General features: G+C 46.0%; 1 protein-coding gene across 5 annotated transcripts; it reads right to left on the reverse strand.

Annotated features, from left to right (window-relative positions):
- Nucleotides 1-6,502: 6,502 nt before the first annotated feature.
- Nucleotides 6,503-25,044, reverse strand: CLHC1 (clathrin heavy chain linker domain containing 1). 5 transcript variants are annotated; one of them, XM_084829266.1, is made up of 14 exons: nucleotides 25,010-25,044; nucleotides 24,082-24,349; nucleotides 22,889-23,076; nucleotides 22,392-22,473; nucleotides 22,125-22,293; nucleotides 18,694-18,827; nucleotides 17,140-17,341; nucleotides 15,450-15,568; nucleotides 14,307-14,394; nucleotides 12,801-12,907; nucleotides 11,736-11,910; nucleotides 9,120-9,322; nucleotides 7,507-7,686; nucleotides 6,503-6,956 (listed from the first exon to the last, which is right to left on the reverse strand). In XM_084829266.1, the coding sequence occupies exons 5-14, from the start codon at nucleotides 22,175-22,177 to the stop codon at nucleotides 6,757-6,759; spliced, it is 1,461 nt and encodes a 486-aa protein (XP_084685392.1). In that variant the 5' UTR covers nucleotides 22,178-22,293; nucleotides 22,392-22,473; nucleotides 22,889-23,076; nucleotides 24,082-24,349; nucleotides 25,010-25,044; the 3' UTR covers nucleotides 6,503-6,756. The 5 variants fall into 5 exon arrangements, with proteins under 5 accessions (XP_084685392.1, XP_084685391.1, XP_084685388.1 ...); XM_084829265.1 differs by lacking the exons at nucleotides 22,125-22,293; nucleotides 22,392-22,473 and having other exon boundaries at nucleotides 24,148-24,349; XM_084829262.1 differs by lacking the exons at nucleotides 22,125-22,293; nucleotides 22,392-22,473.
- Between the last annotated feature and the right edge of the window lie 334 nt (nucleotides 25,045-25,378).

The raw sequence follows: 25,378 nt of genomic DNA on the forward strand, positions 1-25,378 counted from the left end.
ATAAACACAAATAGGATTGTGGTGTTAGCCCTGAAGTTCACTTGGTGATCTTGACACACCTCCTCAGATAAACTACCTCGCAGGGTTGTTGGGAGGTGTAACTCAGTCAAGGGCTGGGGGTATGACACCACCATGTTTGCTTCCATGAACTCTTTGGTGTTCAGGGAATACATACAATAAACATACAAAATAAACATCTAATAAATGAACAAATACAAATAAAATACTGCCAGTCAATGTATGTGGGCGACCCTCTGCTTTAGTATTAGGAGAGAGGGAGAAAATCATTCTCTCTCCACACCATTTGTCATGTTACAATCCTTTGAAATACCAAGTGTGTGAACAATCAAACTAGCGCTATATTACTGGGGGCTTCCCTGTTTAATTGCCATCAGATTATCATATATTTTCCTGGATATCCTTCCGCCCCCGTATGCCTTTTCAACAATATTTACTGCAAATGAGCACACAATAGCGAGCTCAGTCTTGACAGAGAGGGACTGTGAGAGTCCAAAAGACTCAACCCTGCCTTTGGTTGCCATGGCATTTTTTTTTTCAGAGCGGCTTCATTTCAAGCCCTCACCCTGAGACATTGACTTGCATTTAGACCTAGCCAGTGGCAAAGTCAGAATAAACATCAGGCGAGCCAGTTCAACAATACAGTCGGCTTTTTCATTGGTTACTGTACCCAGAGGGGAGCTTTAGTTAATAAAACCTTCACAGGTTGAAAAACAGATAAAAGAGATTCTCCCTAATTTTTCAGCCAGCGCACTGTGCTTATCTAGATGTTTTATAGACAGGGCTGGAGTGAATATGTGAGCATGTGGGAGGGATGTGTTGGTGAGAGACTGGACCACTCAAAGATATTCCTTAATGTTTAGCTTTCATTGCAAAAAAGAAGAAATGAAAGTAAGTCTGGAGCTCTGTTATTTAATGGCAGCTTTTCCCAACCTGGCAGTAGCTAGGGATCACAGGAGTTCTAGTCCAACACATCTGGAGGGTGCCAAGTTGAGGAAGGCTGTTTTATGGAGACATAAGAAAAAAACCCATAGACCAGGCCCTACCCAGTTGCTCACCTGACTTGACACATTTTAGGCTCAAGGACACATTCCTACTCACTAACCCTTATCTATATACAAATATGTTGTTGTTGTTGTTGTTGTTCAGTCGTTCAGTCGTGTCCGACTCTTCGTACTTCCGGTTCGTACTTCGTACTTCCAGCTTGTACTTCCGGTAGTTCTCGGTTCGCATACTGCTGAAGCCTAGCTTGTAGGATTTTGAGCATCACCTTGCTGGCATGTGAAATGAGCGCAATTGTGCGGTAGTTTGAACACTCTTTGGCGTTTGCCCTTCTTTGGAATTGGAATGTAAACTGACCTTTTCCAGTCTTGTGGCCACTGTTGAGTGTTCCAGATTTGTTGGCATATTGAATGCAGCACTTTAACAGCATCATCTTTTAGGATTTTAAATAGCTCGGCTGGAATACTGTCATCTCCGCTAGCTTTGTTGTTACTAATGCTTCCTAAGGCCCACTTGACTTCACTCTCTAGGATGTCCGGCTCAAGTTCAGTGACCGCACTATCATGGCTATCAGGGACATTCAGATCTTTCCTGTATAGTTCTTCTGTGTATTCTTGCCACCTCTTCTTAATCTCATCTGCTTCTGTTAGGTCCCTGCCTTCTTTGTCCTTTATCAAGCCCGTCTTTGCACAGAACGTTCCCTTGAGATCTCCGATTTTCTTGAAGAGATCTCTAGTCTTTCCCATTCTGTTGTTTTCCTCGATTTCTTTGCATTGTTCATTTAAGAAGGCCTTCTTGTCTCTCCTTGCTATTCTCTGGAACTCTGCATTCAGTTGGGTATATCTTCCCCTTTCTAGATCTACCAGATTGATTTTACTCATTTCTTTTTAAACTGAAGCTTGAGTAGTGAAGACGTGCAGAAAATTTTGAAACTTAAAAAAAGTACAAAGCTCGAGGTTTAATAGCAAAACAGTGTGTTTATTTACTCCATGCCAAACAGTCTCCTATTGCTCTATGGTTCAGCGCTGGTTATTTGCTCTGCGCCAAACAGCACCTGATCTGACATCATGTGCTTTCAATCTCTATTTTCTGCATCCTCCCACTTTTCTTTTTTCTGTTTCAGTTTGGGTTTCTTTTTATTAATTTTGCTTCAGGAGGCACTGCTAGGCCTTGAGGCAGTTGCTAGGGGCAACAGCCACACTTCCTCCCATCAGATCTTATTTTTTCAAACAGGACAAATCAGAGAGCAGGGAGGGAGGGGGTGGCTGCTGCTGCTCCTCCCATGATGCCCTGCGCATTGGGGTTTGTGTGTTTGTGTATGTGTGTGTGTGAGAGGGGGGTAATGGGCATGGTGACATGGCAGGAGTGGGCGGGGTGTAAGTCTGGCGCCATATTGGATGGCTTTGGCTCAGGGCAGGTGAGAGAAAGGCAGTTTTCTCCCCCCAGCTCACCTTTCAGGCCCAGGTGAAGGTGGCACTTCAGGGGGGGGGGTTGGAACATCCCCCTTCCCTGCAACAGAGGAGGGGTGGGCCTGTCTATGCTTTCATGTAATGGGAGGGGGTTCTTATTGGGAGAAGGGAGGTTAAGTGTGTGGATGAATGAGAGGGAGGGAGGTGGGTGGGTTGGAAGACCCCATTTGGTATGGCAGAGGGAGGCTTGCTTTGGGAAGAGGTGGTATTATTGGGGTGCTCATTGAAGGGAAGTTGATGCGGGTCATAATTGGAAAGCTGAGAGAGGAAGAGGGAGGGAAAGAAGAAACCCCCCTGAAAGTTGTTCCAGTCACAAGGGAAGCAGCCAAACATATTTTCATCCAATCATTCTCAGCCTACTAGTGCCTGTGGTGACATGGGCTTTACACTAGTAGCTCTAGATTGGAGAACACACTCCAAATCTAGATTTGGGTATGGCTATCCATGACCTACTCTGGTGTCAGGAGCTGCTGGCTGGAGCTAGCGTTGGGAACCCTCAGCTCTGCCTGCAGCTGCCACATGCGATGACTGAGCCATCAGAACTGCAGATCAGAGCACCTTTCTGGGCAGTGAAGTATTCTCTGGCTCTGGATTGGCCCTGCCCAGGCTGGCTCTTATAGACAGTAAGAACTATAACGGACTTTCTGTCTGGGCTGCTTGAGCAACAGTGGTCTTCCTAGTTCTGCCATGGCTTGGTGTGTCCTCTGGCTATGATTCCCAGCGTGGACCCTCAGCTCTGAATCCCTGGTATGTCTTCTGGTTCCCCTCCAAGAACAGTTTGTGTCTTAGCCCTGATCTTGATATAGCCACGACAGTAGAATCCCAGAGCTGGAGGGAGCATTGTAGGCCATCTAGTCTAGGAGTGGGCACAAGGTAGATCTCCAGAGGTCTTGGACTTCAACTCCCATATGACCCTGCCAGCATGGAATGTTGGGAATTGAAGTCCAAAACTTCTGGAGATCTACCTTCTGCTCATCCCTGATCTAGTCTACCCCCCTACTGGACACAGGAAATTCAGAACTAGAGTATTCCCAAGAGATAGCTGTCCAAGCTTTACTTGAAGATTTTCAACGAGTGAGAGGCCTCCTTGGTCATATTATCAAACTGCTCTCACCATCAAGATATTTCTCCTAATCTTCAACCAAAATCTACCCTCCTGTAAGTTAAGTCCATTATATCTAGTTCCCCCTAACTTAGCCTTCTCTTCTCCTGGCAAAACATATCCCACTTCCTTAAACCTTTCCTCATAGGACTGGTTTCCAAACCATTGACTGTCTTCTAAAAACCTATTAGGGTTTTAGTGTAGGTATGTCATATGTTCCATTTCAAGCATTATTTTTTTAAAAAAAGATCTTGCCGGTGGACCCAGGAAATCGGCTGTAATACGACACTTCCTCTTTGTGTTAGCATTGCATTTTCCATGCTCTCACACCCTCTTTTTCAGAGCTTCTGCCAAGGCATGCCTAAATTTGTCTGATGCCAAAAGCTGAACATCACTTTTTGTTCCCAAGGTTGCAATGGCTTATGTATAAACCAGCAACACAAGCCAAACGAGACTCCCACAGTTGCTCCACAAACTGTAATTCAGTATTCTAATGTCCCTGGGCAGCTCTCCGGGGAGGGTGTGGGAGATGTGTATATATAGAGTATCTCAAAGCAAACCTAAGCCCTTAGGAAGCAACTGTCATGCTTTTTGGCAAAGTAGCAACTATCTTCTGATAGTCTGATTGCATCTACAGATATTAAATTTACTTGGCTGTGTGTGTGTGTGTGTGTGTACATACATACATACATGTTAAAATAATATAAAGACCCCCCGTTCTCAAATGAATGACCCTGGCTATATTTTCTTACAAAAAGCCCCTGTAAAAAATTTAAGGGAAGAGACAAAATGGGGAATCTGCAGCTGGGTTATGTTCAAAGGGACAGTGCATTGTTAATTTACTGTCTAAAAACAACATAGTATCAGTTAGCTGATAATTGTCCTGAACATGGCATGATGGCACCCAACAGAGGTGGTGGTGGGGCAGCGCAAATGCTGGGGCCCACTGCAGCTGATGCCGAACCTCCCAGACAGCTTCAGCTGTTGGGTGGTATAGAAATGTAAAATATAACTAATATCAGCCTCTGTCTGTCTGTCTGTCTGTCTGTCTAAAAAATTGCTTGGCACATGAACCTAAAGTACTTGGTCAGGCAGTTGCAGCCGCTATTAACTTCCTTATCCCCAATTCCTCTGGGTCCTGCCTCTTACGTACTCATCAGGGGAAGTTCCCAGAGGCATTGGGGATCAGGAAGATGCTGCCAGCAGCTGTGGCTATATTCACAGCAAAGGTGGGGAATGTATGACCCTCTAGATTTTGTTGGACTGCAACTCCCATCTTCCTTCACCATTGACTATCCTGCCTAAGGTTGATGAACACTGCAGTCCATAAGCTCTGGGGGAGGAACTACCAGGAGGTGCCGGGGAGGGTGCTTTGCCCAGGGCCTCATAAAACCTGGCACCAGTGCCGAGTGGTCCCTTTCTAAAATATATTTATATACCATTTGAGCTAGAATAGTGTAGCATAGAGGGTGAAAGCATAAGCTACGAGACTGGAAGTCCCCCAGTTCAAAAACCTAGCTCCAGCATGTAGCCTCCTCTCCCATTTATGAGGATAATAATGGTGGCCTACATTGTAAGAGTTCTTGTAAAGACTGCCTGTATTACCAAGACCTGAGTGGAAGAGCTGGCAGGAATGGATTTTTCTCAGCTGTGTCTGCCTCACTTTTTCAGTTTGTACCTTCTGTTGGGCTCACAGGATGGGCTGGGGGTTTGGTTGGTGTGCTAACCACAGTTGCCTAACACAGTCCCTGCCTGAGCTGGTGGGAAGGTCCAGACTTACTTTTGAGGAAGCCCAGGCTATTGGTTCTGGGGCTTCAATATTTATGCTGAGGCTTCCTTATCTGAGGTGGCTCATGACTTCATGGCTGCCACAACCATAGGCCTGTCCCAACATATCTTCAGCCCATCACATGTAGCCCATCACATTCTTGACTTGGTTTTCTCAGCTGGTTTGGAGAATGGTGGTCCAGTCGTGGGACACGTTTTGTCAACTTCCTTGTCATGAGCAGCTCATTTCAAGTGGTTTAAGCTGATGGTGACCATTCCCTTCCTCAGTTGTGTGTATATATACTGTGTGTGTGTGTGTGTGTGTGTGTGTGTGAGAGAGAGAGAGAGAGAGAGAGATCTATTACGATGGCCCAGCCCTAAATGATAACAGAATCAGAGGGAGGTGGCAGCTGGCACACAAACTTGAGTTGGGTGGTAGAAACGAACTCTCCTAAGTACCAACTCATGTTGAGCAGATGCAAGACCTGATCCTCCATCCACAAGCTCGCACCCCCGCAACCTACTTTTCCGAAAGTACAGGAAATAACAGGGAAACTGCAGAAAGGGCTTGTAGTGACTTGGTATCCCTCAGCGTGCCTCTGCAAACCCTCCTGGAATGTCTTCTGATTTTTGCTCCACCAATTACATAGAATCATAGAATAGTAGGGTTGGAAGGGGCCTATAAGACCATTGAGTCCAACCCCCTGCTCAATGCAGGTATCCAAGTCAAAGCATCCCTGACAGGTGGCTGTCCAGCCTCATCTTGAATGCCTCCAGTGTGGGAGAGCGCACTACGTCCCTAGGTAATTTGTTCCATTGTCGTATTGCTCTAAGTCAGGAAGTTTTTTCTGATGTTCAGCCAGACTCTGGCCTCTCTGGCGCGTAGGTATGCACTGAGAATCGTGTGTGTGTGTGTGTGTGTGTGTGCGCGCACGCGCATGCGTGAGAGAGAGAGAGAGAGAGAGGGCGGGCGGGCGAATTTCTACCTTTGCAGATAGGTTCGATTAAAAAGACAAACATGCATTTTTTTGGAGAAGGACAAGATTGTGTGAACAGAAACTATTTTGGGGGAACAGTAGGACAAGGAAAATGAAGTAAGACAAAAAGTTAAGCATTCTGGTACGAACACGACTCTATGACTACGAAAAGCTACACCAGTTTTATGTGAGACAAGGGTAAGTGTATCCAAGCATGAATGCACGGCTAGTATAGGCTTCAATTAATATAGCCACATTGTGCCACAATGAACATCTCTCTCCATTAAAACAGGCACACAGGTATTAAATACATTAATGTTTTTAAACAGAAAAAAACATGCACAGGCTGTTTTTGTTGCTCATTCAACCAGCTCAAGCTACTGCTAGGACAAAGAGCTCCCCGGTGTGTTTTGCAGGGGAATTACATGAAAATGTGATCCATTAACTTGGCATCCTCGTGATCATCTATAGGCACTTCAACCACACCTTCCTGGGCAGCGAGGATCGAGATGAGAAGTTTGGATAATTTCTCTCTCCTGGTCTGCAGGCATGTTTCAGCAATCTGCTTCCACGCCTCTACAGTAGAGACTGCATCATTTACAATCATTTGCTCCAACACATCTATAAGTACATTGGACAAAGAAGAAAGAATATTTGGCTCTTAATTGCCAGTAACTTGACCTTAGGAGGGGCATGTCAATGTTTTAGAATGGGGGAAGAACTGCACAAAAGCTGGGAAACCATCAAACAATTAGTAGTCACGGGTGAAGGGGTTGGGTCTGAGGAAGGGGGTGGGGGGTTGGATTGGGGCCCCAAGGCAGGCTGGATTGGGACCCTGGGCCTGAGGCTCTGCATCACTTGGTTAATCCTTTCCCCCATGCCATTTTCCTTATGAAAATCCCCACCCCCATGACCAAGCCCAACCTTGTGGGGCAAAACATACTGGTCTCATACAGGTACATATTTTGCTCTATGGCAGCCCTCACCAATCTGGTGCCCTCCACAGCACCTATCATCACCAGCCAACATGCACATTGGTGATGCTGGCTGGGGATGATGGGAGCTGTAGTCCCAACACACCTGGAAAGTGCCAGGTTGGAGAAGGCTGCTGTATTGGATACATACCAAAAAAGGCATTATATTTCCACTGCAAAAGTCTGGCTGTACTCACCACTGCCTTCGTTGGCAATATCCTCCAACAATCGTATACAATAGATTCGGTGTTCTGTGTTGATGAACGAGAGGACTGTTTCCCCGAGGGACAAAAGGGCTGGTTTTCCGTTCCACTCTTGAGTTAGGCAGTGGATGAGTTCTACACTAGGACAATGCCTCACTAGGAAGATGTAATCCTCTGAAACCAAGCAGCAAGGATGTTAGGAACCCCTAGAAATGTCCAATGGAGGCTTGTAAGTGGAGCACAGGGAACAGTATGTCTCCCATTCTCAGCTTCCAGCACCGGGTAAGCAGAGATATACCATCTCTGAAAATGCAAGGCAGATGTTTGGATATCCTGGTTAGCTACCAACGAAACTATTGTCCAGGTAGATGTCTAATCCTTTTAAATTATGAACAACAGAGAGAGAAGGAACAGAGTGAATTTCTTTCTTCCTCTCTCTCAACACTGCAGCAGTGTCGATAATTAGTAGATGGAAGATGACTGAGAAGTAGCATTTCTTTATCCAACACAAAAGTAACTTAAGGAATGAATTGGCACAAGACGTGGTGATGGGGTCCACTTGCTTAGAAGTGGATCGGACTTTCTCATGGAGGACAAGTTCACCAATGGCTGTTAGCTATGATGGGTGGGACTGTCAACAGAATGTTGCAATGTATTTTCAGGGCACTCCTCTCCCGACTTCCAGCCAGCCATAACCTCTTCCACCAGGCCATTCCATCCCCCCACCCCCCAGTTTTCTGTTTTTCTTTTCAAACTGATAGTAAAAATTCCATGACTACTGAACATGCTCAGTCCTCACTGGGCTGTCCTTTGGGGGCGTGGCTGTTGTTGTTTTTAAACGCTGTGCTTCTGCAAACATCAGGGTCTCCCCAGACATGGTGATGTCCCCCACTTGTTTCTCAGAGACCCTACTTTGGCTTCCATCCTGTCAGCACTTCCCACCTGAGTTTTCATTTGAAGGAGTGAGGGCCAAAACAGAACCTCCATATCAGGGGTTGTGTGCACCCATTACTTTCCTGGGATACATTGCACCATAAATTCTGGAACTGGCTAGTGCTCTGCTTCTGGGCTTGGTGGCAGTATAGTGATTTCCCCTTTAAAGAGGAACGCCAATTCCCTACAGTGTCTGAAGAGACGCTGTGGGGATACTGGATCTGCTCATTGGGAAGGGCTTCCTGCCAGCGGACCTGCTCCTAAGTAGAGCATCACAGGCGTTTGCTGCAAGGCAAACACAGCGAGTTTGTTCCTGCCTCCCCAAGGCTCAGCAGAACAGCTGCCTGTTTTTGCCTGTGAGCAAGATGGTAATTATGCAGCCAGCAGAGGAGGCGTGGACTGCAGAAGCCTTTAGGAAGCCTTGGCAGATGACATTTCTTGACACCTGACAAGCTGGCCCAAATCCTGTAGCAGTAGGCTTGATTCCACTGCTGCTTTGATTTGATCAGGGCTGGGTTACTGCTGTGTTGTTTGTGAAATTGTTTACATGCTTTACATTTGACTGTATTTTTATACTGTAGATGTAATTGCACTGAAAGCTGCCTTGAAGGCCCTGGCAATGCTACCAGGCAAGATATAAAATGTATCAATAGAAAGACGGCTTTGAAATCTACCAGTGGGAAGGCGCTTGAACTGATGAAGGTAATCCATGGCTCCAAAGATCTGGCCCTGTTTGCACAAGCACAGAACAGCTTTTTTGTGTGCCCTGCACTCGCCGTAGACGATCTGAGCCAACGCGAAGCACTGGGACTTGTTGTGCTTATCCACCTCCGCATACTTGTAAATCACATCGCCGGCTGCCTCGGAGAATTCCAGTCTGAGGGAAGCAGACAAAGTTCAGGTAGTTGCTAGGACTTTGTTGCAATGTGGGAAAAAATTCAAAGTTCAGCGGAATAATAACAAAGGTATCTGGCATTTTAGAAGAATGACTTGAGGTACGATACAGGAGGGGAAAGGAACAGGGCGGGTAGAGGAAAACAAGTGAATGAGATGACTCCACAGCACAGCTGCTTTCCATAACTGCATTGCCCCTCCTAGAAACTAGACTGTAACAAAGCAAAGCCCAACCCTCCATCCCCTTCAAAATCCCTCCTCCATCAGAAAGAAGCCAACCACCATGTAGGCAGAGCAATGCCTGACTACCAGGGGAGGGGGACCCATGGCTGTCCAGATGTTGCTGGACGACAAGTCCCAGAATCCCTGACCATTGGCCATGCTGGCTGGGGCGGATGGGAGTTGAAGCCCAACAACATCTGAACCATCCTAGGTTTGCCACTCCCGCTGAATAAGCACCAGTGAATGTCTGACAGGAAAAGGAATGTCCCTGGACAGCCAGGTGCTAAGTACAGTCATCCCATGCACACCTGCCAGATTTGGCAAGCCTCACGGTCCTCTCCAATTGAATGCCTCCCCCCATCTGTCGGTCATAGCTCTTCTGCAAAACACCATAAAATGGGGTGAGTTTCAAGTATGTCTCTGCCTTGGTCTGCGTTCGCCTGGGAGTTTCTGCTGTGCCCTGCACCCACAAAGGAGGCTCGTGTAAACTGTTTAGTAAGTGCTGAACTTGCTTTAAAAATAGTAGCTATGTACGGCTGTTTGTGGCATCTTAGCAGGTCTTAATAAAGGCATTGCCCAACTGTAAATTTTGGATTTTTTTCTCATGGACCAGCATGGCGACTGACTGTGTTTTTCATGGGTAATGTCAGTTGGGGAATATTGCTTATTTTAAATGCAAGCTCCTGTTTCTCTGACTTCCTTTATCTTGAAGCTTTAATCTAAGACTTGAATTAAAAGTTGATAAAATGTTTTGCTAACCCAGGATCTGTCTCACTGACATGCCTGGCCATTTGTCCATGCCACAAACTGCCAAGGAGAGATGAGGAAAGGTACAGATTAGGTCCTTGCCTGGACAGACCACAGGGCTTGCGAAAACTGCTTTGCTCCTCTCAGATTAATGCCCGTAGTTCTCAAGTCCCTCCTGCTTGGACAGTAAAGGAGAATAAAGAAGGGGGTGGCTGCGGTGGGTAATCTACAAAGGCAGTGCCTCTTAGCTGGTCCTACCCCACAAGGAAGGTGAGAGCACGTGTGGTCTTTTGTTACATAGGGCCTTGTGTGTGAGGGAGTGAGACTTCTGACGTTACCCAAACAGTTCCCACGCCAGGAAGGTAACATCAGAACAGGCACTGGGACGGTCTCCTCTGGCTGCTATGCGGGAATGAAACGGAAGGAGGTTGCGCCTCCACAACTTCAAGCCCGATTTGCATATTTCTGCCCCTCAGAGTGAGTGGGAAGAGCAACCTATCCAAGGGAATCCTCCTTCACTGCAGGAAAACTGTTGCCTACAGAAGGACAGTCAACACACAGTTGAAAGGAGCATACACAGGATCCTGCCTTATTTGGAGCCAGACCACTGGGCCGTCTGGCTCAGCGCTGTCTACTCCAGAGGTGGGCAGAAAGTACATCTCAAGATGTCTGGGACTTCAACTCCCAGAAGCCCCTGCCAGCATGGCCAATGGTCAGGAATGCTGGGAGTTGAAGTGCAAAACATCTGGCAATCTACTGTCTGTCCACCACTGGTCTACTTCGCATGTATTCAACCCATGGCCCACATCTGGCCCTTTGCCGCTCTCCATGAGGCCCAAGCAGCTGGGGAGACCATATCCACTTTTCCTGGCAACCCACCTGATCAGGAATCAACTAGACTGTAGGGAAAAGACCACTGTTCTGGTGCTGCTAGCAGTGGTCTCAGTGGGGATTGTTGGGGGGATGGGAGAGGCTTTCACCTCCCCTGCTCCAGTGATCTCCAGGCAGCTGATGTTGCTGTTTCCCTGCCGCTAATAGCCATCTCAATGATCTAACCAGCATTAGGATCCCGTCCCTAGATCCCACTGGGCAAGCAGGTTTAAACCTGCCCATCTCTGTGCCCTGAGCTGTGAGTGGAGTGTGTGTGTGTGTGTGTATGCGTGGGGAGAGTGTCTAGTCTGTGCATGTGGATGCATGTGTGCCCCTGAACCTGCCACCCGGCCTCACATGTGGCCCTCAGGGCCAAAAGGGTTGCCCACCCCTGGTCTACTTTGACTGGCAGCAGCTCCCCTGGGCCTTTCCAGCTACTGATCCTTTTTAAATGGAGTTGACAGAGAGTAAACCAGTGCCTTTGGTATGCAAAGCATGTGCTCTGTCACTGAGCTATGCTCCCCGCCCCTGCCCAAATGTTCCAAGTGGCCCCTTACTTGTGCAGGGTGACCCAGTGCATCACCAGGTCTAACCGTCTCTCAGCCAAGGCACATTTGATGGCTTCTGCAGTCAAGTGTGCAGGAAGAGGCTGCTTCGCAGCTGTGGATGTGCTCACGAGAGCTTCGCAGTACACGAGCAGAGGGAGCATCTTCCCTTTAATGGGGCCGACAGCTAAAGGCAGAAGTTGGAGAGTTAAACACAAGCAAAGCAAAGGCTTGAAGAAAGCATGCATTTGCCTGAGGCAATTGGTTCTCTGTATCATTGGCCCCTCACCAGTTCAGATTTCCCATCAGAATAGATGCTTTAAATTAAGGAAATGGGCATATATTTACTTACCCTATAAAATGTATTGTGTTGGTAAGAGTCAAACAATTTAGAAATTCTTGGAAAGGGTGATGGGATCTAGCAGAGGGAGGGAGGGAGGAAACAGGTTATGGGAACCTGGGAATGATGGGCGGTAAAGACAGAGGACCAAAAATATCATTTGGCCGTCTATTAAAAATGCTAAGCCAGCCAAATCATAGAGTAAGTGAAGCAGTAGCTAGATAAATAAAAACCCATGAGGAACATAAATGCTTCTAAATAAATCACAGAGTCCAGGTGTAAAGGAGTCTGAGAACATCTCTATGCATGCATCTAATATTTTAACCTGGTGCACTAATGGAATTGCTGAGAGTGCTTTCTTGGTTGATCTAAAACTGCCTTCTCCAGCCTGGTGCCCCTTCTGATGTGTTGGGACTACAGTTCTCATCACTCCCAACCAGCATGGGCATTGGGTGGTGGGAGCCATAGTCCAACACATGTGGAAGGCACTAGGTTGGGGAAGGCTGGTCTAAAACAAAAAAAGAATCATGTAGCACTTTAAAAATGAATGAATTGATTATGGCATAAGATTTCTTGGGCTGGAGTCCACCTCCTCAGATGGATGAAGTGCTGTCCATGAAAGCATGTGCCACAATGTTTGTTAATCTTTAAGGTGTTACGGGACTCTGTTGTTTTTACTGCAAGTTGGCTATTCAAGACAATTTCAAGGGAGAAACCAAACCCGAGGATCTCCATACCCCTAAATTTCTCCATGGTTTCTTCATTGCGGAGGATTCCTCTTGGACAGTTTGCTGCGTATATTGCTGCGGCCTCATACTGACCACGGGAAAACAGTTCGTTGAACCTAGCACAGATGAAAAAATGTAGAATTCTAAGTGACAGATGGTGGATGCAGGTACAATGCCACTCTTGGCAGCAAGAGCACATAAGCTAGGCCCACCTCTGGAGGCCAGGTCGCCTGGGTGCAGCACTCACAGCGGAGATGCAGAGAGATGCTCTCCCCTTCCATGCTCGAGCCATGTTGCCCTGTACAGAAAGTCAGCGGCAGTGGGAAGCAAACACCCTCTCCCCTGCGCTCTGGTCCTGGCCCCCAGAAATGGGAGGGGGCTGTGGAGAAGCAGGAGGAAAATGAAACGATGCACTCTTCCCCTCTGTGCAAGCTTCCCTGTCTGAATGGATTAACCAGGGACTCACAATCATCTCTCTGGTTCCATCTGTCTTTCAAGTTCTGCTTCTCCTTAGAACACATTTCAGCAAATCCTTGCCTGAACCACCCTTAGCTTCTCCTTACCCATACCTTTACTTCTTTTACCAGCATTTCACTAGTCGCATCAATCTGCCCCCCATCTCCATCAATGTCTTGTCCAACCAATGGGGACCACAATATCTGTGGGGCAGGAGCCACATTGCCTGGCTGTGTTCCGCCCACTGCTGTGCACATGACTCACACTAAATTTGCCCCCAAATTGTTGTGTATTAAAAGGCAGCTGTTCTGCTTAGCATAACCTAATAGACGTGCTTCGCTGCCTGCTACATCTCCTGTTCCATTCTACTATAGAGACAGAATCTGCTTTTCACTGGACAATAAATGGGCTAGATGAGGGATAGGCAAACTGGTGCCCCCGCCGCCTGATATCTTGGACTACAACCCCCAGAATCCCTGGCCATTTGCCATGCTGGCTGGGTCTTATGGGAGTTTTAGTCCAAAGCATCTGGAAGGCACCAGATTGCCTAATCCCTGGGCTAGATGGACCAATGGTTGGCTCAAGAGAAGATAGTTCCATATGTTCATATGAAGTGCCGAACTGCAGAGCAAGTCCTAAAGGCCCCTTCGCTCTGCTTGATATATTGCATATGCCAGCTTTCCCCACCCTGATGCCATCTGAATGTGTTAGACTGTAACTGAGGTTTTCTGGCTGTGCGTGCCATGATTTTACTCTGGCCCCTTTCAGAGCACTACGTTGGACAACCTGGCAGTACTTCATGGGGGGGCAGGGTGGGGGGGAGACATGTGGAGATAGCTTGTGCCCCGTTGCTATGACTTACAGGATGCACAGCAGCAGAACTATTCCCCATTTCCCACTGTACTGTTGCCCTCAAGTGAGCAGTACAGCAGTCTAATGAGGTCAGGAATAGGAAGACATGGTGAAATGGGCTTGATGTGCTAGGAAATGTCTTCTGCCTAGCACAGGAGGTGTGTGTCTGGTGGGGAACAGACTGGAGGACTCTCTCTGCCACCTTACCTTTCAATGTATTCAATGAGATCTTCAGCCTCTTTGCTTTTGGAGGGGTCGCGTTCGAATACACTGGAGATGCTGGAGACAACGCCCTCTGAAAGGTGAGAACACTTTATGCTCTCAGAGAACAGAACCAACAGTCATGTCAGACAAACCAGCAACAGCGAAAGTCTTTCAAGGGCATGGCTGCTCCACTAGAAATTTCCACTGGCTTCCTATCACTTTAAATGACATGGCTTCTTCCAAAGGATCCTGGGAATAGCAGTTTGGTGAAGATGCTGAGAATTCTGTTTGAGAACCTGGATCCACACAACTGGACTACAGTTCCCTGAGAGAGGGAATGATTGTTGTGTCTGTGGTCCGATGACAGGTTCGAAGATATTGCCAACTATATACCAAGCATCGGGCACAATCCTGAAGCAACAAAGCCCCTGTTCACAGGGCTTACATCAGGAGTGGGCAACTTGTGGCCCTCCGGTTGTTTTGGCCTACAACTCCCATCAGCCCTAACCAGCACAGCCAATGGAGGATGATAGGAATTCTAGGTCCAAACATCTAGAAGGCCTTAAGTTGCCCACCCCTTGCTTACAGTCTACAATGGACATGAAAGACAAGAACTGAAGGAGTGTGTGGACTGGCAGGGATGGAGAAGATGGAGTAAGGGAAGGTCAGCTGGCAATGGAGGAACTGGAAAGGTTCCTCCATTGGACAGGATTTGTTCAGAAAAGGATTTCTTAGAACAAGTCTTCCCCTATCTGGTGTTCTCTCTCTCTCTCTCGGACTACAGCTCCCAGGATTCCATGCTGGTTAGAGCTGATGGGAGCTGAAGTTCAAAACATCACCATGCTGGGGAAAGCTGTGTCAAAGGGCAGGAATTACCCAAGTAATAGTGGACTGGGGGTCGGGGTGGAGCTGCCCCAGGAATAGGAAGCAGCATGAGAAAGGGACAAATGAGCTAGTGCAGAATAGAGAGCCCAAACAGTGGGAAGGAAGAAGACAACGGAGAAGATATAAACCCTGCGTGCATCAATACATACAAACTGAATGGACATTTTTGCCACACGGATCCAAGGATTTCAGCTTGCACCACAAACCATTATCATCATCTTTTTGGTGGTCTGGTGTGGAATAGTGAGATCCAGCTGTTACCTTGTAAAAGTTTCTCATTTTCTACCATTTGACAGATGAGCTGCTGCAGGGTGTCGATACTCCTGTCTGAATTCTCCCAGATACTCACAACATTTGCAAACTGTGTTAGTCGGTAATAGCTGCAAAAAAGAGAGCGCCGGGTGAAGGTGACTGGCTCATCATCAGAATCCTCGTTAGCTCCCTCCTAATGACTCCTTCAAGGTTTCTCCTCCTCACATCCTTTTATTCTTATCATCTTGGTCCCTTTAGGGTGCAATCCTATGCATGTTTAGACCGAAAAAAGTCCTACAACTCCCAGGATGCCTCAGCCAGCCATGCTGGGTGCAGCATGCTAGGAGCTGTAGGACATTTTTCTGTCTGAACATGCAAAGGATTGTGCCTTTACTGAATCAGACTAATGTATTACTGAATTCATACAATACATATATTGTATTCTATTTATTTAAGTTGCTTCTATATTACTTGGCATCCTAGGATTTCAAATTGCATGAACACACATACAATACAGTATAAAAACAGTATAAAACAAGAAATACCTTAAAAAACATTACAACAAAAGCAGTAAAACAGAGCATCATCATGATAGATTACACGTCAGGGAAAGCCTGAGTGAACAAATGCATTTCAAAAGGCATTTGAAGCTTGCCACAATTTCCGCCTCTCGAACCAGAGATATTTTCCATGTCTGCAAAATAACTGTCTGAATGGACTCTTAAAATATCCCCTCAATTTGCACTTCTCTGTATGAAAGACAGGTTTCACATGCACATTCTGAGAAAATCCTTTGCTGATCTGCATTCCGTTACATGTGTATGAAAAGGGTGCACTGCACTGCAAGGGATGTGATTTCCTGATAGAATGTGAGAAGCAGCCCTTATACTGAAAAATGAGTCAATTAAACTCATCTTAAATTATGAAGCTTCCTTATATTAAGTCAGACCAGCCTTCCCCAATCTGGTGAACTCCAGATGTTTTGGACTATAATTCTCAGCCCTCTTGACCATTGTCCATGCTGGCTGGGGCTGATGGGAGTTGAAGTGCAAAACATCTGGAGGGCACCAGGTTGGGGAGAACCATTGTTCCTCTCATTGCTGGCTACTCTGAGAAGCAGTGGCTTTCCAAGGTTGCAGGGAGGGATGCTATTTCCCAGTGGTATTACCCATGATCCGTTAGCTAAGAATGTCACAGTAACCGACTGTTGACTCACAGGTCATTACAACAACATACTTTAATGGGAGATGTTGGACTGAGCGTTATACATGCAGAGCATGTGCTCTGCCAGTGAGCTGTGGGCCCTCCTTCTTAAAAGGAACAGGAGTGGCCATATTCTAATTGAGGACCTTTGGTTCATCTGCCTGGTGCTAACCTAACTGGAGGTGCCAGGGGTTGGACACAGAACTTAATACATCCCAGCTCTGGGATCTACTGTTAAGCCAAAGGTAGGGTACTTGTGGCCCTCCAGTTGTTGTTGGACTCCAAATCCCTTCATCCCCCAGCCAGCATGGCCAATGGTCAGCAACATCTGGAGAGTCACAGGTTCTCCACATGACCCAGTCTTGCAAAGGTAGAGACGACTGTGCTACTATAGCAGCTCCAGCTGTTCAACAGAATGGAGGGGCAAAGGGCAGAACAGCCTGAAGCACCTCTTTTAAGAAACAGTAAAGGCAGACTGCAAGAGAGACCAGCGTACCAAAACTTCAGATTCTCATTCTGTTTTTCAGCCACATTTCGCAGGTGAAGAGCACGTGTCAGGTCCTCCTCAACGTTGGTGGTGTTCTCCAGTGGGATGTATTTCGTCAGCATGTCTTCTTTCAGCTCCTTCACCCTCCGCTGTAGGTGAGCAAGGTGGCTAGAAAGGGCACCTATGTCGAAGGAATCTTTCAGGTTGAGACCTGTTGAGAAAAGGGGGAGCAAAGCTACAATAGGCACACGTCAATTCTTGGGAAATTCAGGCTGCAACGTACGAACATCACTCAAACACAAACTGATGATCATGATTACAGTGAAAGTGTAAAGCCAACTGAGCATGGCTGGGGATTATGGGAGTTGTAGTCCAAAACATCTGAAGGGCACCAGATTGCCTACTCATGGGCTAGATGGACCAACAGTTTGGCTCAGGAGAAGGCAGCTTCATATGAAATGCCCAACTACAGACTAGTTCCTAAAGGCTCCTTTGTTCTGCTTGATACATTGTATACGCCAGCCTGCTCCAACCTGGTGCCCTCCATGGCCATGCTGGCTGTAAATGATGAGAGTTGCTGTCCAACTTGTCTGGAGAGCACCAGGCTGGGCTGTCTAATGACAGATTTGACCACCTCATTAATGCATTTAAAAAATTAACAGTAGCACGGGTCATCTGTCTCTCCATCTCTCCTTTGGCCCTTGCTCTTATAGAGTGGTTACCGAAGACAGAGGCAGTATGCCTATGTACATCAGTTGCTGGGGGATATGGGCGGGAGGGTGTTGTTGCACTCGTGTCCTGCTTGTGGGTTTCCCATGGGCAGCTGTATGGCCACTGTGTGAACTGGATGCTGGACTAGATGGACCCTTTGCCTGATCAAGCATGGCTCTTCCTATGTTCTTATGACAGCCGCCTTGAGTGCCATTTTTTGGTAGAAACGCGGGGTACATTCCAAATAAGTCTTAAATTTGGAATGCAGCAGAGATGACAAAGTTACTCAGATCTCTATGTTTGTGAGACAGCCAATAAAAGGCAGAGTTTTTTTTCAGTCCTTGGTCACCATTTATTTACTTTATGTAAATAAGGTACAATTTTTAGATGTTAACAAATATAGGTGTTCTTCACCAATATGAATTATGTCTCCTGTCGATTTGTAATTGCTTTTGCATTTCTCTCTCTCTCTCTCTCTCTGTGTGAGCGTGTGTGTGTGTGCGTGTGTGTGTGTGTGTGTGTGTGTATATATATATATATATATAATCCTTGATTTATTTTGCACTCATGCTGGTTGATTTAACTTAATAGTTTTAACTATATCTATATATGCATACATCTATACAAGCGTTGTATATTTTGAATTTATTTTTAATTCAATATAATTCTAATTCCATTTCAATTTAAATGTTATTTTGAATTTATATAAAGTGGACATAGTCCATCCAAATCAAGCAGGAGAGTTAATTACAAGCTTAACTTTCTCCTGTTCAAATCAATGGGATTTAAAAGTTCAGAACTATGGCTGGCTCATCGTCCAAATTTAACTTGATTTCTAGTTAAACGCATCACCTGGAATCTTCTGAGCAGGATTGACTTTCTTGGTTGTGGTTTGAGCTCCTTTTGCAGATAGTGTCAGCCTTAAATTTCTTATTTTCTGAATTAAGTTTTCAATTCTTGCTGAATTTTTCTCAATTGTTTTTACCCTAAAAAACAAGAGCCATTTAAATATTAGACTTACTAAGGCACCATGTTCCTTAATTCTTTTGTCTTCCCACTTGAGCCACTATTTTGCAACTGATTCTGGCTGGTGGACCTCAAGGGTTCTACTAAAAGACAAAGTAACTGCTAAACCAAAAGCCTGTCCACTTCTCCTACAGGCAGCTGCCTACAACCCCAACCATTGAGGGGGACTTGTGAAGGTATGGTGGTGGTGGTGGTGTCTTAGTTGCTTGTGGGGTTCTTAGTATTGTAAAAGTCCTTGTACTTCTTGTATGGGAGTTATTTAGGTGTGCGTATTTTACTGGGGATTTGGGAGTAGAACAGAGTCAGTTTTTATGAATGTCTTAACGCAGGGGAGATCAGACTTCAGGCTTGTCAGATCTACTTTACTTTTATTAGAACCCCAAGATCCACCAGCCAGAGCAGAGTGCAAAAGTCATACACCTGAAATGAAAAACTCGGAGCACATTCTGAGACAAGGAATTTGTTTTCAGTACCAGAACTGGGCTCAGAGTCCCTTTCTCACAGAAGTCCACTCCTCGTTGTGCTTAGCTCTCTTCATTTTGGCAGCATAATTTGGGTGGAAAACGTCATTTTCATTTTGTTGTTGCTGCTGTTGGACAACTGAGAGTCAGCAATCCTGGCCAATCCACTGCAAATCACCCAGAGATCCTCATCTACCTTCTGCCCATCCCTGTTTCAATAATGAAGGGGATAAGGGTGGACAGCGGCCTGATGGGACTATTTATTTTTCATTTCAGCACAAAAGATTTGAAACAAAGATTTCAAAGGTATTGTACTCTGTATTGTATTGTACAAATAATGTATTGTACTCTGAGCTTTAGGACTAGGACACAATTATTTACCTCACTGATTAGGCCCTGCCTTTCTATAATAAATCATACTCAAGGGAGCTTAAAAAATAAACATCTACAACAGCTCATGGGGGCCAGTGCTAGCAAAGGCTACTAGTCCTGATGGCTCTATGCTACCTCCAGTATCAGAAGCAGTATGCCTATGTACACCAGTTGCTGAGGAACATGGGTGGGAGGGTGCTGTTGCACTCATGTCCTATGGGTTTCCCATGGGCAGCTGGTTGACCACTGTGTGAACAGAATGCTGGACTAGATGGACCGGCATGGCTCTTCTTTTGTTCTTAACACATTAAAAATAACCCTGAACAATAAAACAAGCAAACAGCCGCAGTTAAAAGAAGGAGCATTACAACACAGCGTATCAGGACAGAGCAAACAAAAAAAAAATGTCATAAAAGATTCTAACTAAAAAGTGCCTGCTGGAATGAAATGGTATTAAGAGCTCACTTAAAAGTGAGCCAAGAGAGTCATCACCAATAACATCACAAATATTTTGCAGTTATTTGCTAGCTGACTGTTCTTTCCCAACAGACCTCTGATCTATTCTGGAGATTTGCAGTTCACAAATCTCTTGGAGAAGCAGCCTACATGTGACTTGGTCAGAGGACAATACTGCATAGATCTTCAGAAATGCAACCATCATACGGCCCTCATCCCATGAGGGGGAGCATGTTCCCCACTTCCCCTGGTAGGACATGAACTCCTGTCTCCTACTTCTCAGCCCCAAACCTGATGGAGTGACCCACTGGAGGCTGTTACTGCTGCTGCCAATGTGTGCCAGGGCTGTGCTTGCTGGGTGTCCGGCTCCCTCCCCTTGACTCCTTGGCAAAAGAGTCTCTTCCTCCTCAGGGTGTTCTTGAAAACATGTCCCGGGAAGGCTGTGTGTGCTTTCTGGGGGCCTCCTGTGCAGGATCTCTGTGAGGGCTGTGCCGTGCGTCTTCTCCTTCCTGCCCCTTGGGTGTGTTATGCTCATAAAACAGGGGTTGTGAGAAGCATTCTGGTTTTACTTTTATACTGTAGTATTAAGCTTTTATATTGTTTTTATACTGTACCTTGTGGTTTTAATTTGTGTGAACCGCCCAGAGAGCTTTGGCTAGCAAGCGGTATAGAAATGTAACAAATAAATAAATGAGTACCCCTGTGTGGAGGGATGCCTGGCCACTGGCAGTTGTGGGGCTGTTGTTGGCCATGCCAGTGGGCCTGATGGAGTGGGGGTGCTGTGGTGTCATCTTCCACGTTGGGGTACTGGGGGCATGTCCCCATCACATGAGTTCACTGGCTGCCTGTGTGTGTATGCGTGTGCGGCGTGTGGCGTCGTCTTCAGCACTGCCCCTGATTGGTGGATACTGGGTAGTGTTTCCAGGGACATTATGGGCATGTCTCTCATTTTTATGCCATTTTTGTATTTCATAGAATCATAGAACAGTAGGATTGGAAGGGGCCTACAAGGCCATTGAGTCCAACCCCCTGCTCAATGCAGGAATCCAGGTCAGAGCATCCCTGATAGATGGCTGTCCAGCCTCATCTTGAACGCCTCCAGTGTGGGAGAGCCCACCACCTCCCTAGGGAATTGGTTCCATTGTCGTATTGCTCTAACAGTCAGGAAGTTTTTCCTGATGTTCAGCCAGAATGTGGCTTTCTGTAACTTGAGCCCATTATTCTGTGTCCTGCTTTCTGGGATGATCCTGGCCTTCCTCTCTGTGACAACCTTTCAAGTACTTGAAGAGCGCTACCATATCTCCCCACAGTCTTCTCTTCTCAAGGCTAAACATGCCCAGTTCTTTCAGTCTCTCTTCATAGGGCTTTGTTTCCAGTCCCCTGATCATCTTTGTTGCCCTGCTCTGAACCCTCTCCAGTTTGTCTGCATCCATCTTAAAGTGTGGTGCCCAGAACTGGGCACAGTACTCCAGATGAGGCATAAGTGCTGAATAGAGGGGAACTAGTACTTCCCGGGATTTGGAAGCTATGCTTCTATTAATGCAGCCCAAAATAGCATTTGCCCTTTTTGCAGCCACATCACATTGTTGGCTCATATCCAGCTTGTGATCTACCACAATTCCAAGATCCTTCTCGTGGTTGTTGAGCCACGTATCCTCCATCTTGTAACTGTGCATTTGGTTTCTTTTTCCTAGGTGCAGAACTTGGCATTTATCCCTTTTAAATGTCATTCTGTTGTTTTCTGCCAGCGCTCCAGTCTATCAAGATCCCTCTGAATTTTGCTTCTGTCTTCCAAAGTATTAGCTATCCCGCCCAATTTTGTGTCATCTGCCAATTTGATCAGCATTCCCTGCACCTCCTCCTCCAAGTCATTAATACAAATGTTGAAGAGCACTGGGCCCAGGACTGAGCCCACGGTACCCCGCTCGTTACCTCTCCCCAGTTTGAGAAGATCCCATTGATAAGCACCCTTTGAGACTGATTCTGTAGCCAACTGTGGATCCACTGGATCGTTGTTTCATCTAGCCCACTTTGAGCTAGTTTGCTCATCAGGATATGGGGCACTTTGTTGAAAGCTTTGCTGAAGTCGAGGTATGTTATGTCCACAGCATTCCCACCAGTCCACAAAGGAGGTTACCTGATCAAAAAATGAGATCAGATTCGTGTGGCAGGATTTGTTCTTGACAAATCCATGTTGGCTTCGAGTAATCACTGCATTGTTGTCAAGGTGCTTACAGATGGATTGCTTTATCATCTGCTCCGCAATTTTCCCAGGGATTGATGTCAGACTGACTGGTCTGTAGTTCCCAGGTTCCTCCTTTTTGAAGACAGGAAAAACATTAGCCCTCCTAGCTATATGTTTATGTTATTTTATTTACTTATAAATGTATGAGTTGCCTTTTGGCCCAAATAAGCTCCCCAAGGTGACTTACAGCTAAAACTTAAAACAGCCCCCTGGGTCGAGTATGCATTGGATACAGCAGTCATTCCACTACCGTAGTGGCAACTTACAGTAACTCCAGTATCAGTGTCATGTGAGTATAATATTGCTCTCTTAAAATGTCCTGCCCTTCTTCATACAACCGAACCAGGTGGACCTCTAATAGTTAAAACAATACCCATAAAAGCTCCATTTTATTATGTTCAAAACCAGATCATGTTATTAGGCTCAGAAATAGGCCTTAGGGGTCCCCACCACCAAAGTAGTTTAAAATAACCAAAGAGTTCCTTACTTTTCTTCGAGCTGAGTAATTCTCTTCTTATAATACATGAGAGTTGAAGGTTCACATGCTAAAACTTTTAATTTCCCGTGAAGATAAAACACATTGCGTTGTCCCTTCTTTATTGCTTCAATAAAGGCATCGTATTCCTGCTTGATTGTAGTCAGGATGCTCTTGTATGCGTTGACATGCTCAATGATCTATTTGTCAATAACAAAGAGGCTAGTTATCTGCCTTCATTGCTTTCTAACAAGTCAATGAATCAAAGTCAGAAAATGCTCAATTCCAAAATTTCTTAAAGAGGAGATGAGCTCATCAAAGCTACAGGGAAGAGGAGAACATAAGAACCATCATTTCAAAAAGGCATATTTGCTAATGGCCATGACCACATCATGAGATAGCAAATTCCACCTTTCATTTTTACACTGACATAATTATATACACGTCAGTTCTCATAAACACAAGCCCCAAAGATCTGGATTTTAAAAACAATCCTTTAACAATGTTAAAAGCAGGCCGTCACTGGGAACTGGTATTGTATAGCAGCTAACAGCCCAGGGCTAACCCTGGTTTAATCTTGCCCTAGCAGAGATGGCTTTAGGTGAGCCACTATCTCTAAGTGCCAGCCTCCCCATCTGCAATATGCGGATAAGATTACTGATCTATCCAATACCGTTTTGGGAAGATTGCTGTTTTTAGATTATTGTATCTTGGTTTCATAAGCCACGTACTCATCTAACTTCTCTTTGCCCTTTGTGCAAGTGAGGAAACAAACCACAGAGTTTTCCATTAACTACAGTTTAAAGCTTTGAAACAAGCCAGGATATTAAACCAATGTCTGAAGTTGGTTTAATATCAGGAATTGTTTCAAAGCCATTAACCACAGATTGCCGGTTCAGACAAAATGGGAAACTGTAGTTAATGGAAGCCTTCCTACACTGGAAGATCCTACACTGGGTGGAGTGACAGGCCGAAAGGCTCATTTGTATCTTGGTTTGTTAAGCTGAGATACGACTGTCCAAATATAGCCAATGAACAGAAAGCATTTTGCACATCAAAAAAGTCCTATATAAATCCATATTATTATTTTGCGGCCAATTTCAATAAAAGTCACAGTATGTCACAGTCACATGAGTATGTCACAGCCACAATGATCGCTCTAATTGATCTTGAAAAGCAAAATATCCTTAGCAGTGCTCGGTTACCATTTCAAACACATTTCTGTATATTATATAATACTCCTCAGCTGGCCCTTGCTCGGTACAGCCTACTTTCTCAATTTCTGAAATGATGTAACTCTGGATGCTCTCCAGAAATTCCTTCTCCGTCTCAGGGATGATAGGAGGCAGCACTGGATGACTGCTTGCTCTGAAGCTGGCTGATTTCATGGTGAAGAAGCCAGCTAAGCTTCCACTGCAGAAAGAACCTACAACTCCAGTTGTTTTTTCTTGAAAGAAATGCTTCAATCAAAACCTAAAAGAAAAGGCGACAGTTAAAAAAGAACTGGAAACTTATCTAATAGTGCAATCATAAGGATGCAGACACAAAAGTTAATCCCACTGTGGTCAATGGGGCTTTTTCCCAGCTAATAAATAATAGGTTGATAGATTGCAGCCTAATCTGGATGCAGTACTCCAACTCTTTACTCTAGTCACCTTAAATTGAACATGGAGTAAAGGAGCTTGTGTATTATAGTGGTGTGCGGTGCAATCCTATGCGTATCTCAGAAGCAAGTCCTGTTGAGTTCAACGGGACTCGCTGCCAGATGAGCCTGTACTGGGATTGCAGCCTAACAGCGCCATCCTATACGTGTGCATTCAGAAGTAAATCCTATTGAGATCAATGGCAAGTGGGAGTTCCCCAGTTTCCCGAGGGTCAATGGGACTTACTTCTGAGTAGACACGTGCAAGACTGCACCGTAAGAGACTGAGCGCTGCTTTCCAAGGCCAGCCCTCATGAAATCAACGGGGCATTTTAAAAGTTTGTTTATTTTTAATTTGTTTGTTCTTATTTTAAATTTAGGGGCAGCAATATCAAGGCTACCATCAACCACCAAAAAACCGAGCGCCTCTTTTTTTTTTAGGAGGACGGTTGCGCTTCTTTTCAGTGCAAAACTGCGAGCGCCACCTTTACCCCGACAACCAGGAGACATTATTCCGGCAGTTACTGACGGTGGTAACCAAGCCGGGTTAAACCAATCAGCGCGAGCGGGAAGGAAACAGGGCTGCTCCGCTGCATGACGGGAAAGATGGTTTCCGCCCTCCTCCTTTTCTCTCATCCTCTGCCGGCCCGCCCAACTTTCAGCTCACAACTCCCGACGGCCCTTTCGCGACCTATCCGGCAGTCGGAGGTCTTCCTCTTCCGCCGCCGCCGCCTCTCGCTAAAACTACCGCTCCCATCATGCCTTCAAATGCTTCCCAGTCGGCGGAGCACGACGGAAGTTGTAGTCCTCGCCGGCGCGAGGCCCCGCCTTCTCTTCCCTCCAGCCTTGGAAACCCCGTG

Source organism: Heloderma suspectum, chromosome 1, assembly GCF_057233095.1.
Source record: "Heloderma suspectum isolate Gila_16-S chromosome 1, 16-S_ref, whole genome shotgun sequence".
Lineage (NCBI taxonomy): Eukaryota > Metazoa > Chordata > Lepidosauria > Squamata > Helodermatidae > Heloderma > Heloderma suspectum.